General features: G+C 42.6%; 1 protein-coding gene across 6 annotated transcripts in view; it reads left to right on the top strand.

The window, feature by feature from the left end:
• Positions 1–14,312, top strand: part of LOC120955635 (alpha-catulin) — a 72,880-nt gene extending 58,568 nt beyond the window's left edge. For 4 of the 6 annotated variants that reach the window (XM_049610358.1, XM_049610359.1, XM_049610360.1 and 1 more), the window contains 2 exons: positions 438–2,824; positions 7,261–7,359. In XM_049610358.1, the coding sequence (XP_049466315.1) occupies positions 438–635 (198 nt within the window). In that variant the 3' untranslated portion in view covers positions 636–2,824; positions 7,261–7,359. Of the gene's footprint in view, positions 1–437; positions 2,825–7,260 lie in introns of all 6 variants that reach the window. The other 2 variants (XM_049610357.1, XM_040376679.2) reach the window with 2 other exon arrangements.
• Positions 14,313–18,439: the final 4,127 nt, after the last annotated feature.

Raw genomic sequence — 18,439 nt, 5'->3', positions numbered from 1 at the left:
GGAACGGTTAATTAATTAACAACCCAACTCGCAGAGGATCGAACCGGGACGACAAAATGCTGCTGCATATTTTAATAAATGCACACGCAGCAGGGCGGTATGAAAAGAGGGATGGCGTTTAATTCAATCACTGCTGATGTGCGCAGCGGTCCTGGGTGCGGTGGCCAACCCACGGGGCATAAAGTAGAGAAATTTACGATTAACTGATTCGAACACCGGTCAGCCGGGGCTGGCGGGACGACGAAGTATAGTGTAACTGTGTGTTCCTTTTATCGCTGGGCACTAATTAGCTGTATTGAACCGCGGCCGCGCTCGCGCGCTCTTTGCTGTTTGTAATCACTGTCGTTGGCATTTGTTTCTGTTTCTCATTTCATTTCTCACCACCAAAACGCACAACCAACCTCTGTGTGTGTGATTGTGTACGTGTCGCTTTACAGATCTTCGAGCAGACGGGCGTCCCGTTCGACAACCGGCTCATAAACGTGCCGGCCGTCGCGAGCGTCTCGATCGAACCGTCCTCCACTAGCACGAAGTCCGCCAAAGACAAGGTAACGCACCTTCCGGCACAAACGTCGGTACCGTTCATCCGCTACCCGCGGAACCGGGGACGGCTACTGCTGTCCAAGTATCGCTAGCTCCGAGACAGAGAGAGATAATGAGATAGCGCCTCATTACTAAGAACTTCCCGAAAACGGAACAACTCAGATCCCATACTCGTCCAGCAAATTAGGGATAAAGCTCTCTCTCTAGGAAGTGTGTTAGGTCCTGCCCTCATCCTGCCACCAGGGCTCATGTCTCGCTCTTGACCATCAACTCCAACCAGCTCCCAGTTCGCGTCCCAGTGTGTGCAAATGTTGTTGTCTTGTGCGTGTGTGTGTGTGTGTGTGTTATTTTTCCTATATGTCCTTGCGTCTCATGTGTCATGTTCACGTTCGAGAGTTATTTTACTGAAGATCTTCAGCAAACACACACATACGGTGTTACTTCACATGATGCGTCTTGATCATTGGACAAGTTCCCCTCTGAGTAGCAGCTTCTTGAGCAAGCGAGCTAGCGACATTTATCGTCAAACATCGCTGTACGTTTCTCATCTCGTATCCATTACTATTGGGTGTGAAAATAAAATCCCAAGACACTCACACACAACTGCTTTGAGATGTCGTTTGTCAACGTAAAGTTGTTGACCGTTACGCGTTCGTGAGCGTGATCTAGGACACTGCACCAGACGTACACGAAACACCACAGCCACAAGCGTGTTCTAGCGAGCCAGATTTTCCTCCCTTTAGGCTACCTCTTCTTTACTTTGCCTGTGCTTCCTCCTCTCCTACAACTCCTGGTTGATCGTGCTATAAATGGGAATGAAGTTTATGCACCGCGGTATGGTCTGCTAATGTGTTGCACCACCCTCCTCCTTTAAGGCGAGTGATACAGAAAGGAAACTATTTATCTTGCCACAGCCACTGTTTAATTGCTCGCTAGTGACAGTGTACTAATTTTCCTCCTCCATGTTCTTCCCAGTTTTGCTCAGTAGAAGTTTGCTTTGAGATTGTGCTTCGGGGATTGCATCTCGTAGCGGGTGGAACTGATGTACTGGCTTGTATGTGTGTTTGAGGTTGGAAAGTAGAATGTAGAAGGTCGTAAGAATAATCGTTCCTGCAATCAGTTTCGCGTTGGAAGCACCGCAACTTCAGAGTGTTGATACACCGTCTTACACAGCAAAGAGAAGCATTGTGCACCACGTTGTGGCTATTATTGGGCTGGACTTTCTGGATGCTCTACCGCCAAACACACAACACGCTTGTGATTTTCGTTTGCAGCTGCCTGCAAGTAGTTAAACAAGTATTTAATTTTAATCGTATGCATTTCTTCTTTCTCCCTCCTCTTTCTTTTCCCCATTTCCCCGTTTGTCTTGAATTTCACCTGATACACACCCTTGGTTTGGGTGCTTGAAACCTGAAATTGCACTATGCGGCCGCCAACCCCAAACGTCTCCAACTGTGTGCGCTCCTTGCTTCCCCACTGCACTCGACCAAACCTCCCTCGGCACCGTCTCCCTGGATGTTGTGTGAATGCTCCGAGTATCGCTTTTATTGCTGTACAAACACACTCAAACAAACAAACACACTACACTTCCACCCACCCAAACACGCAACAAAAACCCAAACGAAACTGTGTGGAATGTGAAAATGTTGACTGACGGTTGTTGTTGACGATGCGGTAAAAAATGCCCCAAACTTTTGCGTAAAAATGTGTCACGAACGTGTGCGGCACTCTGCCATGGCATTTATTGCGCGTCACCTTTCCTGGGGGGGATGGAAATTGCTGCGCTACAAATCGGAATATCGGTTGGAATGGATGGAATGGGCCAAAAATTGGAAAATGAAATCAAACATCAAAAGTACGCCCTGCGATTACCACAGCAGGTGCCGTTCAAGATGAAGGAATAGGACGAAGCAGCTCGCGGAGGACGAACGCACACAACGTTACCAACATTCCCATGCAAGAAAATGAAGCGCCGTCGGAGCCGTACACCAAACTAAATCCGTCCCCGTAGCTGTGTGTGTGCGTGTGCAAGAGCAAAGGTTACAAAACAGGACCGAAACGTATTGAGCACCACGTGCGCCTAAATGACTGCAATCGCAGTGCAAATTTCGCCTAAACCAGTCCACTATTATGCCTGCACGGAATTTCGCCAAAATCACTCATCAGCAAGTGCCCTTCGTGACGTACAGAGATGTTCACACACACACGCACGGATTGCGGATCTACAGGTGGAAAATGCAGGCAAACTGCAGCAAAGGAAAATGCTACCGTGAAAGTTAACGTAAGCCGATTTGAAGGTTGTTTGTTGTCGTTTTTTCTTCCCGCCGTTTGCTGTTTGTTGCATTGAATGTGCACTTGCATCGATTCCGAATCGACGCGGTGTGTTCTTTAACTCTGTGTGTGTGCTTGTCGGCTGGCTATGAATAATAAACTACAGGCAGCAAAAGTGCAAAACGGATTCGCGGCCCTCGTTCCGGGTACCTGTTTGAATGTTTGGCGGAACACAACACGTGAACTCTAATCGCATGACAAACGAATGGCACGTTCGGCAAAAATGAGTACGGGGCGACACCATAACTGACAGGAGCGTCGCGGCCCAACTGCAGTCAATTGAGTGACGCAACTAATAAGATTGTTCTAACCCACTTAAGGTGTGCTGCAGTCATTTACCATTACCCGGTAGTCGCGTTCGAGGCGGAACAGGATGGGATTGTAAAGTTTTTAACCCTGGCAGGTTGCAGACTGATGAACTCACGATGGCCTAATTGAAGGTGGTAGGGTGAATAGAGTTATAGCTATAATAGGATGAATAGGAGTTACTGTACCAAACTCATGTTAACTTAATAACTGGTAGTGTAGATGATTGAGCACATATGTTAGGATATACCAAAGAAAGCAAAGCATAAGCACATATCTAAGGTTAAACCAACATATCAGTTTGTAGATTAGGACGAAACACCAGAAATGAATCCTCTGAAATGAAATGAAATGAATTCCTAATATAAAGACGATATCAGATTTAAAGTATCAGATTTAAAATGCGGAAGGAAGTGGAGTGAACATTATTTTAAGGTTGTAAGAATTTGATTTTTATGTGAGCAAATACTTAATAATTGATTGCGTATTGGAGTTCGTTTTTCATCTGTCCAGTCAAACATTCTTGTACTTTAACCTTGTATGTATGATAGTTACAAGTAAACAACCCTGAAAGGACATAAGTGTAACCATGAAATGAAATCAGATAATTTCAAACAATCATATTGTATAGGGCATGTTTCTTTGAAATTGGATGCACGAAAAAACCCCCCAAAAATCACTTTTTTCTGATCTTATAATCTTCAGAGTCAGGGCTTCTTAGTTGATTGCATATTGCACATTAAAATAATAAGCTAATTATTGAACGAATAGTTATAGCTACTATATGAAAAAGGCTACAAAAAGATCTGTTATAAGGATAGTTAGCAAAGGTGTCTGAGTAAAAGCACAAGAACAGAAACGTACAAACAATAAGGACCAAATGTTAGATTCCTAAGGCACTCAGGACCAATGCCATGATACGCAGGTAATACCCTTTTAAGCGCATAGTAGTATACGTAATTTAGCGAAAAGTAAACAGTAACACAAACAAGATAGTTGAATCGTTCTAGTACTCGATATATTCACCTTATACTAGTGACAATGATCACGACTAAACCGCGGACTACGGTTACATCTAACACATTCGTGTGAACCCCCTGGACGGCGGAGACACCCATCGGAATCGACCATTCACCATTCCGGCGCAGACCAAACAAAAAATCAGGCATGCCGCAAATGAGTGCCGTCATTGTTGTTGTTACGCTGGTTTATGTTAAGCTGTGATGTGCTGTTTGTTTTTTGTTTACTTTCTTCTGTTGCTTTCACCAAATCCACCCGCGAGCATCTCGTGTCGGCACCACCACCACCACCACCTCGATCACCCTCCATACACGGAAGCCTCACGCCATCTCGTGGCCATTTCGCGCATCATTCGTGCTAGCTATTCATTCGTCTCATCGGCCATACAAGTGGGTGTGAGTCCGAGAACGGCGATCGTTTCCACGTCCCTGCATCTCGTTGATAGTTTCGCAAGTCACTGCTAGGACTATGACCGCCTGTGTGTGTTTACAAAGTTTCATCATCAGCCTGTTTCACCGCACCGGGAAGGACATTCGAGTAGGGTACCCAGTTTCCACCCGAACAGTGTTCCGGTTTTCGATACTAACCTCGCCACCCGTTCTTCCTCTTCGACACACTCACACTCACACGCGAAACCGGTACATGCGGCTTCATCTGTTCTGTTTCGGTTTGTTCGAACTGGTCGCCATCCTCGGTCCTTGGCCAAACCCCCTACCGCTTCGACAGCAACTCGGAGCGATGAAGAGCCAGCTGCCCTGTGAGTATAAGCGGGTAAGAACAGCGCTAATCACGTTCTCAGCCAAACCACCGTACAAAATTTGAATCTAGACTCATATCTATTCGCATGCCTTCAGCCTAAACGTCAGTACGGAGAAGTGTATGTCTAAGTGTCAAGTGCGCCGTCGTTCGATTGTTTGATGTGTGTGTTTAGCGATTGACACTCGAACGGTGGAAGGTGTTGATCTGGAGGTTCGAAAACAAAACCAATAGAAATGGGAAGGGGGAGGGAACATAGACTTTAAGTTAAGCAGTGATTAGTATACACCAAAAAAAAAAACCCAAAAAGATATAGTGGAACTTTAAGCCAAGCAAGCATGCAAGCTAAAACCGAGCACCAAATCATGCGAATTCAGTCACATCGGAAGTTGGATTAGTGAAGTTGAAGGCATTGCAAGGAAAATTACGGTAGTCGTTTAATCAAATTAACCCTACCTTATTGCAAAGAATCAAACGCCCAAACGTTCATCTTCTAACGCTCTGTGTATGTATCAATGCTTCCCGAAACACATCTCGCTTGTCCACTTGCGCAACTTGTGCAGCTTGAGGCATCCGGTGAACATCGTAACGGTTTGATTGCAGATGTATGCTAGCAGCATTGTCATGATACTTTCAATATAATTTATTGCGGAAACATGTCTCGGGAATCTTAACAAAAAACAATACACACACTTTAAGCTTCGCTTAAGCGATGGTTCATTGAATTGACACCACTTGTCTCGTGTACCGTGGCAAATACTTGCTCTGAGGGTGCCCAGTGCCCGTCACTCTTCGATGGTTCGATGGAATAAAAGTCGCTCGCTACAGTACTAATAAATGACGAAAGCCATTCTAAAATCCCCTCGAGATTTCCGTGAATCCAATTCCGGCAAAACCTTGCCAAAGCATCCCTGTCCTTAAGTTGCTTCTTCTCGTTCCTGGAACGTTCTACCTACATGATACCTCCGTGTCCGTGAGAGGAAATTTGTCCACCCATTGATCGCACCCGGGTTTAAAATCTCGATCACGTTTCGGATCTTAGAGTCGACTCTTTCCCTCCGTTTTGTGTTCCGTCCGTATCTCACGTTGCATCTTTTCCAATTTTTTTTTCCTTTCACCCTTCTTGCGCGTACAAACACATGAATACGAACACCAAAAACACCAAAAAAACCCACAGACATCTGAAACCAGCGTTCGCCGCCGGTCGTACGACTTCGATGGGATACGTAAATCGATGTGGTAGCTGCAACCTACGCTTCGGGACGTGGGAAGCACCGGCAAAGGTGTAAGGAACAAATAGACTCCGTTTGAAGGAGAAAATTCGTACAGAAGTTGCAGACACGAGTGTTGCTCACTGCATTGAGGATGTTCAGTCTTCCTAATTCTTTGTGTGTTGGTTGGTTTTTTTTTGTCTACCGATTCGAACATTTGAAGCAGGTTCTCTTTTGCGCGAGCGTATTCAAGCGACAAAGTGAATCCATAGTCTGCAACGCTGTCTGCTGTCCGCATTTTATCCCTCCTAACGAATCCTAGGATCATTTTAAGGGTTTATTTTGGGAGTCTTTGATTTTTTGATTATTTCTTTTCAAGAGGATTTTATCGTTTTGCTCTAATTTATTGCATTTTATTTTGTGCTCTTTTAACACACTTTTCTGAACTGTTTCCAGCTGTTGTGTTAAATCAACGACCGGTTTTTTCAGCACAGTTTTCGAAATGACATAAATCCATCTATTTAGCGTCGTTTAACATGAGCTTAAGAGCTTTTTTAATGTTTTTATTTGATTCCATTGCTTTTAATTTATTCTTTCCACTGTTTTGTTTTTTTTGTTCGTTTTGAGTTTTGCTCAGTATTAACTTTGTTTTTGTGAGAATCATGCTTCTATTTTGCTTTGATTGTTAGTTTGTATGACACTTTGGTTTACGGACAGGAGTTTCATATTTTTTGTTTAGTTTATAAGTTAATAAGTCGTTTACTCTTAGCTTTCAAACCAGTATGCTATAAAATGATTGTACTGCATACTTTATCATTCGTTATTGTTTCATTCTGTAGTTTCGTTTGTGTAATTGTTGTGTTTGTTTGCTTTCGGTTTATTTTTGTTGTATTGTTAATTTTTCATTAGTTGACTGCTTTAGGGTTTGACTAATGGAATGCAAAATGTATATGCAAATGAACAGTTCCAGTACGCTGTTGCTAATATATCTTTCCTCTTGTTTCCATCTTTCTTCTTCACAAACAAACCACATTTACACCATCACCAACATAAAAACAAAACATGTGCTAAACACACATATACACCAAAACAGTATAAACTAGATTTCAGCGGACTGGCGGGCCGGGCCGCGGCCGGTGGCTCCCGGGACGATGACGGTGCGTCCGGGCTGCAGGGCGACAGCAAGGGCTCCACGACCAGCACCGAGGCGAGCATGTGACAGTACGGGATGGCCCGCCGGGGCGTTAAAGGTGACGCCCGGCGGACCCGAGTCTCCTTCCTGCTCTTTTAGAATAAGCATTAAACATTGCATATGTCCATATTTATCGAATTTATATATGTTTGATGGTTCTCGTAGCCGAGCGAGAAGCAGCGACGAACACATACTAGAGACGGGCAGTCCAGTGCAGCCAAAGCGAAGCCAATCCACCAGCCATTACTGTTTGTTAATATATGTGTATATGAAATCATAAATATTGAAATATGAATGTTTAGTGACCGGAAATCCAAACCAAACCAACTTAAAAAAAACAAAAACAAAACAAGAGAAATTCCTAGTATTCCTACCTCGATTGCTCACTTTCCGCAATCGATGAGAGAAATTGTAAAATTCTCCTATAGGAAGAAACTAAGGTAGAGGGAGATACAGAGAGAGAGAAAGAGAAATGCTTTTTTCCATCTACTACTACTACTACTACTACTACTACTACTACTTCAACTACTACTACTCTCATTCAATAATAGCTTCATTGGACAGTTTTTCCAAAAGAAATGCAACCCCTTTTCCCTCGCGTTTCCCTTTTATCCTAGTCGTAGAAATGTCCCCGCGTTGCTCTTAGCAGGTTTGTCTCCTACCCATCCGCTCCGTCAATCACCCAACCATCTTAGGCGCACTTCTCTCGTTGGTAGGTTAGTTTGCAACACTGTACACAATTGTGGCTTTTAGGGAGGCTTTCACCGGCAGACACAGGCAGGCTTTGGGCAGGGCTTTAAGGAACAGGAAAAACTCGGTATCGAATGTCGGTTCTGTATCGGACCGAGTCGATCGAGTTTTTCACGATACTATTACCGGCACTCTCGCTGTGACTATTCCTGGACGTTCGAATCGCGTTGCTGTTTTTCCACCGAATTATCTTGTAGCTGTACTTTTCTCGCGTTACAACGTTTCTCGCTAGCTCGTGCGTTTTGCTAGCCAGGACAGAGCAGATCTGCAGCGTACGAACCAAAGGGAGACCAGCACCTAGACTTGCTAGCTAGATGACTCGCTCCCGCTTTTCCGATCAACTGCAAAGGCCCTCCAATAAGTTCGTACTCGCACTCGCACTGTTTCTTCCACTGCTGGGCTTTCGAGAAGGAAGAAAAACAACACACTCACACAACGAACTAACTAGGGTTATTCATAGGCAGGAGGAAAGAAGAAGAAGAAAGATGATCGACAGACAAGATTGTGTTCACTAGAACTTTCGTGCGTGTGTGTTTGTCTTTTAGCTTTAAGAATGGTCCACTAGGCTTTCGTGTAAACGGCAAAGATGTATGTTAAACGTAATAAGTTTTGAATGTTGAAAATATCTCGTTTAAATACTAAGTTAAAGCAACGCATATATGCAAACTGGATACTCGATACCGGCACCTACAATAAGCGAATAAGTTTATAATCGTATCTATTATACTACAGGCTTAAGTTGTTGGGTTTCTTGTGGCAAGCAAATATCGAATTTCGTAACATTTAAGTACCGGCATGAAACCGATGATTGATGTATAATGGCCATAGCTAAGTCGTGCAGTTAAGTTAAGTAATAAAGTAGTCGGTGGTGTTTCGATTTTTATGTTTTCTTTTTTTTGGTTTTTTTACTATTACTATAACTACTACAACTACTACTAGCCATTAGAGAGCAGCGATTGCATGCGCACTGGTAACGAGTCTGTTTAGAACTATGCTTTCATCAACGCTTCAAACTCTACCATCTATCCAATGGCACTGCTTGCAAACTTCCGGCCAAAAGCGAACCAAAAGCAAATACAAAACCGAAAAACGAGAGAAGGCTTCTAAATAGTATTGGGGGCGGAAAAAGCTCCATGCATTTCATGCAGCATCCGGGACAGTTAAGAAGAGCAAAACCAGAAACCGGATTACCGTTCCTGCAAAATAGAAAATAATCGCCGACATCAGAGTAGGCAACACCGAATCCGTGCTCGTGTGCATCCTTGAGGCTGGAATCAAATTAATCTCAAAACCCTTTGGCTAGACATTCTTTGTATACAGTTAATACTACCGACTCGTTGAAGCTGCTGTCAAGTAGACTTTTCATACGTGTTTGTATGATCCATTGATCCGGGATGGCCTTTTCAGGTCCTCCAAAAACGAAAAAACACCAATCCATTCTAAAGAATGCACACGTGCGACGGATGCTTTGATGAAGTGTTTGAGAGCCGTACGGGTTTTGGGAGGGGCGATGTTTGACACTCTCGAAACTCTCGAGCCAACTGTATGTGTGTGTATGTGTTAACCGTACGAACCCTGTATCTCGTGCGTGTAATCCATGTGTCTCTCTTTCTCTTTCTCTCTCTCTCCGGTCTGAAGTGTCCTACCCTCTGTTCTGGGTAGGTTTTACACGACCTCCCAACCGAACGTTGCTTTCAAACGCATCAAAGGGTGAGGTGAAGCTTATTCTGATGTCACTTCCCAAACTCAAAAAAAAAATAATAACGAAAAAACAACGTACGACATCGCAAACCGGCAAGCGCCTGAAACGCGGCAGAGGAATGGCAGCTCGTACGTAGTGACAAAGTGTAACACACACCGCGTACACTCGGAAAAGCTTCCACTTCTTTCCGGTTTCAGCGAGCTCGCGCGTTTTGTGTGTGCGTTAACGTTGAAGTGGCCAAGTAAACACTCGTGTGCCACCCGGCCACCACCACGACCACTACGTGGACATATGATAGACGATTGAAGCAGCTGTGTAAGCGTGAAGATTGCGTTTTTTTTGGGGGGCAGTGCCACATAAAACACCGAGAAAATGGAAGCGAAAAATGATGAGCAGTCACGAGTGGTCTGCAAGAATAGAAGGAGCCAGGGACAACGCACAGTCCGGCCGAACGACCGATCGAAAATCAAGCGTTTCCAGCGTGATGATACGGTTTAATTGTTGAGGTGAAAAAATGTTGATTTAACCCGTCATGCGCGTTTCGTTCGTAGCTAGGATAGTATTTGAAGTAGCGAACACAGGTGATTATTATCCTCCTGGGCGAGGGAAACGATGTAGAATTTAAGGTGCATTGTTTTGTTTATTTTGTGTTTTTAAATGATTTAAATGGGACAGCGGGGAATTGATCTGATGTGATCTCTCGCAGCTGTTTTGTTGCAAAAGAAGAATTTACGAACGAGGAATGTGTACAGGAAGGTATGAAATGGATAGAGCATGGTCACCATGCAGTCGGTTTGCAAACGAATAGACGAATTACGGTTAAGAAAGGTTCCATTGTTTTCGATGCATCATACAAAAAGTAAGCTAGATAGGCATTTTGAAAACGTGCAGTAAGGGAAAAATCGACTACGTTTTGGCACTAGTTCGGTAGGAGTTGAGTTTTTGGTTGTCGGTATTTGGTTGTTTTACGTTCCACTGCATTTGTAATCGATGACGACGAAGCGAACGTAAAGGTATCGAACATGATAACATTGCTTAGTGCTGTTGGCACTTGCTGTGGAACCCCGCAGGGTACCCCCAACCATCAGCAAAACGTAGTAAAGAGCGGTAGTGTGTAGTAGTTACCCGTGAAACTACAACAACAATAATTAAACTGATGTCATATTGATGTGGTGGTAGGGTGAAAGGATGTGAAAACTAATCCTCTCCTACCGCCATTTCTGAGTGTGCGTGTGTGATTGTATTAATATTCATTCAACTAATTCGACCGTTATACGATCCGAACTTATTCAAGAAATTTAAAGAAGATAAAAACCAAAACCCTTCAAGTGTTGTGAACAGCAGATAAATAGATACATATACATACTGAACTCAAAGAAATGCAATACTTTAGTGATTAAAAGAGCTGGAAAGAGCGGTTACTTATATGGTAAAAGCAAGAGAAAGGATAAACTCATTTATACAATTCATTAGAGTCGTACACTTTTCTAGATTTGGATGAATTCAGGAATCATAATCGATGTTGTGTCTGTAAGTGTGTGTGTGTGTGTTTGTGAAAACTAGTATAGAGAGAGTATGGAAAGTGTAAAACATGAAACTATTTAAATAGTGAAGGTTAAAGAACAGGTAAAACAGAAAACAGGAAACAAATCGTTTAAAACCATCGATATAAAATGAAAATTGTGATTATTTTCAAAGTACATAGGTTGGCTCTTCTGTTAACAGCGGAATCAAACCATACCTTACCTATACTTTTCCGCCTGTGCTAGACAACACAGAGTTCGAGATCACTTACGATCACACCATGGAACAGTTCAGGGTAGAATAGGATCCAAACAATAAAGCGCATTGTCGATCAAGCTTTAAGAATCGTGGCAAATATTTGAGGCAAAATCATATTTCATTCCTATCGTCATACACACAAACACTTGGAAACACTCGCGTATAATCATGCTTACTCTCCACAGCTATAGTTTATGACTGTTACGGATGATAAAGATGAAACTGTATATCTATCTATATTTCCTTAGCAACCTTATGCAGGGGGCAGTGCAAAGAATCGAAAACCAATTGAACACATTGAAATCAATCCAAAAACTACCATGCAACATGCTACAAAACGAGAAACAATAATTACTATTACTAGAGATGCATTTAGTACGAACGATGTGCGCCCATTTGTTACGCTGCGTTCGTTTGTTCCCTGTTCCCAGACAAAAAAAAAGCCGAAACAGCTATCACATCCCGTGGAAGTAAATGTGCAAAGCAACAAACAGGCGTAGAATGAAAAATGTATTGAGCTTTTTTTGTGACTGTAGTAGAGCTAGGCGAGTCGATTGTATCGGAATGTATCGGAATGTATCGGTTACAGGAAGGACCGAATTATAGCAATTACCCACCAACTAATGCGTAAGATAACCGTCGTACTAAGAGTCGAAATAAGTGGAGCTAGTGTGTGAGAAACTTTTATAAAGTTTCGCGTAACTGTTGTTTTGGCGGATTGTACACATTGCGGATGGTTTGTCGAGTTGAGTTTGCCATACATATTTAAATCGTCATATCGTCATACAAAACATAGAAAGCAATTTGTCTCCGTTCGTGAATTGAAATTTTTAAAAGCAATATAGCGATGAATGCTTTCAGTTAAGAAAGGTTTTTTGTTTTTGTTGGGAACACAGAGTAAAGTGAAGTAAAATATCGTATTGCTTCTTTTAGCGGTGGCCCACCGTATCCACAGCCCCCAAAAAATAAAAAAAAACAGTGACCAATTATTAAGCTCAACGAACAATATTTGAAAGATTTGTAACGAAGTGAAGCGATGCCACACGAAAACAATCATTAAAGAGAGGAAACGAAACATAGCTGCGATGTGAAAGTAAATAATGGAATATTAATACGAAGAAGAAGATAAGAAACAGATGCAATAAGCAAAAGATGTCCCTTGAAATGACAGTATTTATTGTAGAATAGAAATAACTAAATGCAAAGCAGCTAGTAGCAGTTGCATTAGCGGAAAACAGAGAAAATCAAACCCAAAAACAGATACAAACAGTTACTCAATCTTCTTCACACTTTTTCAGTACACACCACACATTGGCATGTTCTTAAACAGTTGTATCTAGATATAGATAGTTGCTAGCATGGGAGAAAGGAAACCAAAAATCCAATTCACTAGAACGTTTGATTGGTTCGATTAGAAGAAGGCAATTGTGCGATCGTTTGACTGTAAGTATGCCAAGTCCACTTGACATGGATCAGTGCAGTTTTTGGAAGGAAGCAGACGGAAGGAAGTGTTTAACACACACCGTTATGCGTAATTGTGCTGGTTGGAAAGCCATTAACTACTCTGGTTGTTTCATCTTAAGATACTAGTGATAGAACCCCCCTTTTTGCTAGACGTCGTGCTCTTCACTACTCATTAGTGTGAATCATAAGTTTCTCGGTTCCTTCTTAACTCTTACTCTAAACTCTTATCATGAGCCAGTCAGTAGAATCGAAATCGGAATTCATATTTAGGCGTATTTTTGTATCCCAGATCTGCCACGATTTTTTAAAGTTCTGTAATAGAGATAGAATGAAGAAAGGCATACTAGCAAACAAACTATTCCTCGAAATTTACAAACTCTAAATAGGATTGATAAATGGAAAAAGAATAAAAAGAGGATGAAGTGGAAAAATGAAGCATACATTAACTATAAAATGGAAAACATATTTCCGCAGAAAAAAAACACATAAGCTAATGCAAAACATATTTAACCGTGCATTGTGAAACCCCCCCGTTGTGAATCATACAATAGTGCTCGTAGTGGCAGACGACAAGCTAGCAGGCAGTACAAGTAAATGGAACGTGGTAAATGTAGCATACGAACAGAAGTGTGAAATAGAAACGCGTATGTAAGTGGATGTGTATGTTGAATGGCAACTCGATGCATCAGAACAGGAATCCGTTAAACGAAGTAGAGAGAGAGGGAGATAGAGAGCGAGAGAGAGAATTGTAAAAATAGATAGACATATCATTTAAAACTTTAAAACGAAAGCTCGAAACAAGCAAAGGATAAAATCGTCACCGTACGAAACGTATGAGCGTAGCAAGAGCGAAAATAAGGAACAATGAACTAAGTAAGAGGGCGAAACAAAAAAAAAACACGATAAACCACACGATAAAACACTAATAAACAAAACATATTCCTATGATACATTTCTAATCAAAAACAAAACTTTGTGCAACTCAACATTTGGCAAGCAAAGGCATTTGGCACGTGTGCAGCGGGAGACCGGGAGTGAAATGCGATTGTAGGACACTTTTCCTCTCTGTGCAAGATCTGCATCGGTAAGAAGAAGCGAAAAAGGAACCGAATAGATAATAAATGTTGTATAAAGTCGTAAAAACTCGTAGGGCCAAGCAGCAGACAGACCAGTAGCGATGTAAAAGCAGTGAAAGAAAAGCCGAAAATGTAACTTGAACTATTATCAAATAAAAATTCTTTATTATAATTATTAATTTCATGTGTTTATTGTTTTGCTTATTTTTTCGAAGGGCCTTTTAAGAGAAAATCATTCTAAACCATTCATGATCGTGAAAGTGATCGTGCATTCATACTGTTTTTAGGACTGATAATGGTATTGGAATAAATTTTAACTGATCCTGATCCCATACAGATTCGGCAACTTATTCTGAACTCACATTGTTCGGACAATTTATACAGAACCCTGTACAGGCTTGGAAACTTGTTCTGTAGCATATCTGCTATACAGAACATATTGTAATACACACTATCAGCCATAGACACATAGTAACACACTTTGGAAAGCCAAGTCACACCATTGTAACACATTCATTATAACACATTCAGTAAATCAGATCATACCATACACACCCGGAAGAGCTCAGGCCACACCGTTCATATAAAAACAATTGTGACACACTTAACAGAACCAACCGAAACGTACAACATAAGCAGGAACAGTTTATGCTTTATAACCCAAAGCAGGAACAGTAGAAGCATTAAACCCAAAACAGGAACTTAGTGACCAGAACCATCGTTCTTATCAACAAAAGACAAACGTAACTAGCTTAGTGAAAACAATAACTTTCCAACATACAACCCGGAACCAAATGTGAGAAACCCTTAACTTCATTTGAGTATAAATAAAACCAACTCCGATCATGGCAAGTCAGATTCGTTCGGACTGTCAGGATAGGACTATGCCCATCCAACATCTATCGATATATTCTCATTTAAAGAGTTTAGTTATGTCCCCCTACCCAAGGTAAGGCCTCTAAACTCCAACGTTTCCAGTAAGGAAACCCTCCTAAAGGTTTCTATGATCGCCTGGACGATCAGGTGTCGAACGTCCGCTTCGAAACAGTATCCACCTCAGTTCTACTTAATTCGGCAAACGATGACGAAGGCCACCCTGACCAACGCGAGTTCAAAGTTACTACATGGCAACCGTCCCAAAATCGAACATACCGTGACTATCTCAGAACATACCACATGGCGACCGTAACAATCATCAAACATATTACATGACGACCGTGACAGTCATCAAACATATTACAGTTCTTTTTCTTCTTCTTCTTCTTCTTCTTATTCTTTGGCACAACAACCGTTGTCGGTCAAGGCCTGCCTGTACCCACTAGTGAAGTGAGCTTGGCTTTCAGTGACTTATTGTTACCTTAGCAAGATAGTCAGTCCTACGTATGGGGGCACGGTCTATTCGGGGCTTGAACCCACGACGGGCATGTTGTTAAGTCGTACGAGTTGACGACTGTACCACCAGACCGGCATACAGACTTGGAAACTATGACTTGGAAATAGCTGGTTCTTTTATTAATCTCAAACTCAAATCGACCCAGAAACTTGTACCGAAATTATACCGGTCTTAGAACTAACACAGATTCCACATTAATCCTGGTGCTTATCTCATACCTAAATAGGTCCTTGGAAATGCTACTCAATCAACAATGGCTGTGAAACTGATCTCAAACCCATAGTGGCACCGAAATTTCTTGACCTATAAAGGTCCTATAACTCATCCTGAACTCATAAAGGTCCTGGAGTTGATCTTGAACCTATACCGGGTATAGAAATCATCCCAATCCTACACCCAGCCAGGATCCTATACCGAACCCATACAGGCCCTGTAACTCATATATATTTTGTTGTAAACCAGTCTTGCACCAGGAACCGATACAGAACCATTTCCGATTCAGTACCCGACTCTGCGATCATACTGTTCAATAAACCGTTTCCAAAAGGTTTTTGTTGTTGTAAAATTTATTTTAAAATTCCCCCTTTCGAGTAGCTGGAATAGCAAATGCAATTATAAAGAGGCACCCTGTGTTAGCACTTTTGTTTAAAAGATTGCGCACAAGTGTACTCATGCAAGGAATGTTGTATGCAACTATATCTCCGTTATTGAACGCAAGCTATGTTGGTCATCAATTTGGGACGTTTTTTATATTGAATTCTTTCAGTAAATTTCGAAAGTGTCTCAAAGTATCAAAATCGTAGCTGTGTATTTATTTTGATAAGCGAAAAAGTCCAAGAAAGTGGTCTCTTAGTGACCAAATTCACGCTGGTTGCAGTAGCTTGAAAAGAACATTGCACACAAAGCAACAGCTTGCAGTGCAACTTGTGAGTGAACCTGTTTAAAAATGCTCCTTCGCTATGCACCACAAAACAGTTTTTAAACAATCGTTAGTGTTTCCTTTTGTTACAATAAACTGACTGTTGTACGTTTCGGAAAGCTGAGTGAAACCAATCCCTTTCTGCACTGCACTGCACCGATAATCTCCTATCACGCTGAACCGATCTCGAAATCCGACGACCAGCCGACGGCAGCCCATGGTGGTACAGGTTTCCCGGTTCGATTATCGCGCTTGCACCATCACCACCCACCCACCAGCAGGCGACCAGTACTGGGTGCAGTGCAGTGGGCGTCTGTGGCTGCACCGCGTACACTAATTGTTCGGTCGCGGTCGAAAGAACGCGGTCGGTTTCGCCGGTGGCCATAAGCGCCAGCCTTTCAGCCTGCCCTCAGCATCAGGTTCAACCGATTGTTTCGGATGATATTCAATTGTTTCGAAGGCTGGAAAAGGGCGCACATGTCGAGAACGGCAGCCAGGGGTAAGCATTTGGGCTGCATTACGGTGCGGATTTCGTTTACCGGTGGCTGCTGTGTTCATTGCACTCGTTTACTCGTTTTTTGTATTATCTATCGCGGATGGAGCTGGCGGTTTTTTGATCGGTCGACAGGATAGTGAGCAGCTGCAGTTTGTGGAATTTACTTTCATGCCAAATGCTTGCGGTTTGTGTAGCTATAGGTTCTTTGAGGAAAGGTGAAAAATAGATTTGTTTTTGGTTTATGGTTTTATACAAATTGGAATGCAGAACTTGTATTTATTTGTAAGAATAAATATAAATTAGTCTCTTTCCACTTACATTTCTGGAACATTTCATTTGATCCACACGTAGCGAACAGGGATGGTAAAAGGCTCCATTCTACAGCGTTTAACGCTCGCACGATGAATGGGGCATTCATTTCAAGCATAACAAGCCGCTCGGACGATTAAGTGCACGCTCCGTTAAAGTCGAAGATGATGACATCGCCGCGGCCCGACCGAGTGATGCCGCTCGAGTGGAAACGAAAATGAAACGAGCACTGGCAGCACCAGTGAACCTTTTTCCAGCTCTTGCCTCACGATCCTCGGGTTACTTATGGTTTCCTTTCTCTTGTCTAGGTTGGTTGATTGAATGGACTTGGGAGGAACAAAACGGGCAAAAGCGATGGCACCGGAGGCGATTCTTTTTGCAAACGAAGAACAATCGAGAAACAGATTGGGAGGTTCGAGCTCGATCGGGAATGATATTGAGTTATTCTATAGAGCAGACAGTTTCTAAATCATGTGTTTGAAATTCCTTTGCATTAATGTTCCTCAAAACTTCAAACGCGCTCCACCGAATGCGCTTCGGGCCCTGTGTGCACGTGTTAATAATAAATAAAGCTTCACACAAAAACAAAAAATACCCGTACCACTTGCCGCTGATAAATCATAATTGCATAATTTCGGCCCGTTTAAGCCCCGCCCGTGTACACACCTGTACGATTATCTTTCGATTTCTTTCGCGTCCGGAATTTCCTCAACCCCCTGGCTCATACCTCACATTGCATTTCGATGCCGATCGGGTGGTGCTAAACGTTGTCGAATGGTTCGACATTCCCGTGTATCAAGACACTACCGCTGCGCCGTGTCTCCGTGTGTTGATGGCGGTATAATTAATTGGAAAAACGGCCTGCGAACACAATCCGCCTTTGCCTTTGCGGTGTCGTTGCTTAGTGCGCCCGGAAAGCTCACTCGGCGGTGGGAAAAGAAATGTATGTTTTTCTAATTGCTTGGCCGCACGCTTGCTGGGGCCGATGGAAGTGTAGGGGGATTTCGGGTTCGATCTTACGAGCTGCTAATCCCATCGCACACGACCGTGCCGGGTGTTTGTCGGGGGCCCACGTATTTTGGGGGTCCAACAGAGCTACTGTCCCGGTTCCGTAAGCTTAAAGTACAAGAGCTTAAAGAGATTGTGGAGGGATTTTACTACAATCTAATTTTTCTTTTACACACCTGAC

The sequence above is a fragment of the Anopheles coluzzii genome, chromosome 3 (assembly GCF_943734685.1).
Source record: "Anopheles coluzzii chromosome 3, AcolN3, whole genome shotgun sequence".
Lineage (NCBI taxonomy): Eukaryota > Metazoa > Arthropoda > Insecta > Diptera > Culicidae > Anopheles > Anopheles coluzzii.
The sequence above is the reverse complement of the archived record's forward strand: the minus strand, read 5'-3'. Positions and strand labels throughout refer to the sequence as shown.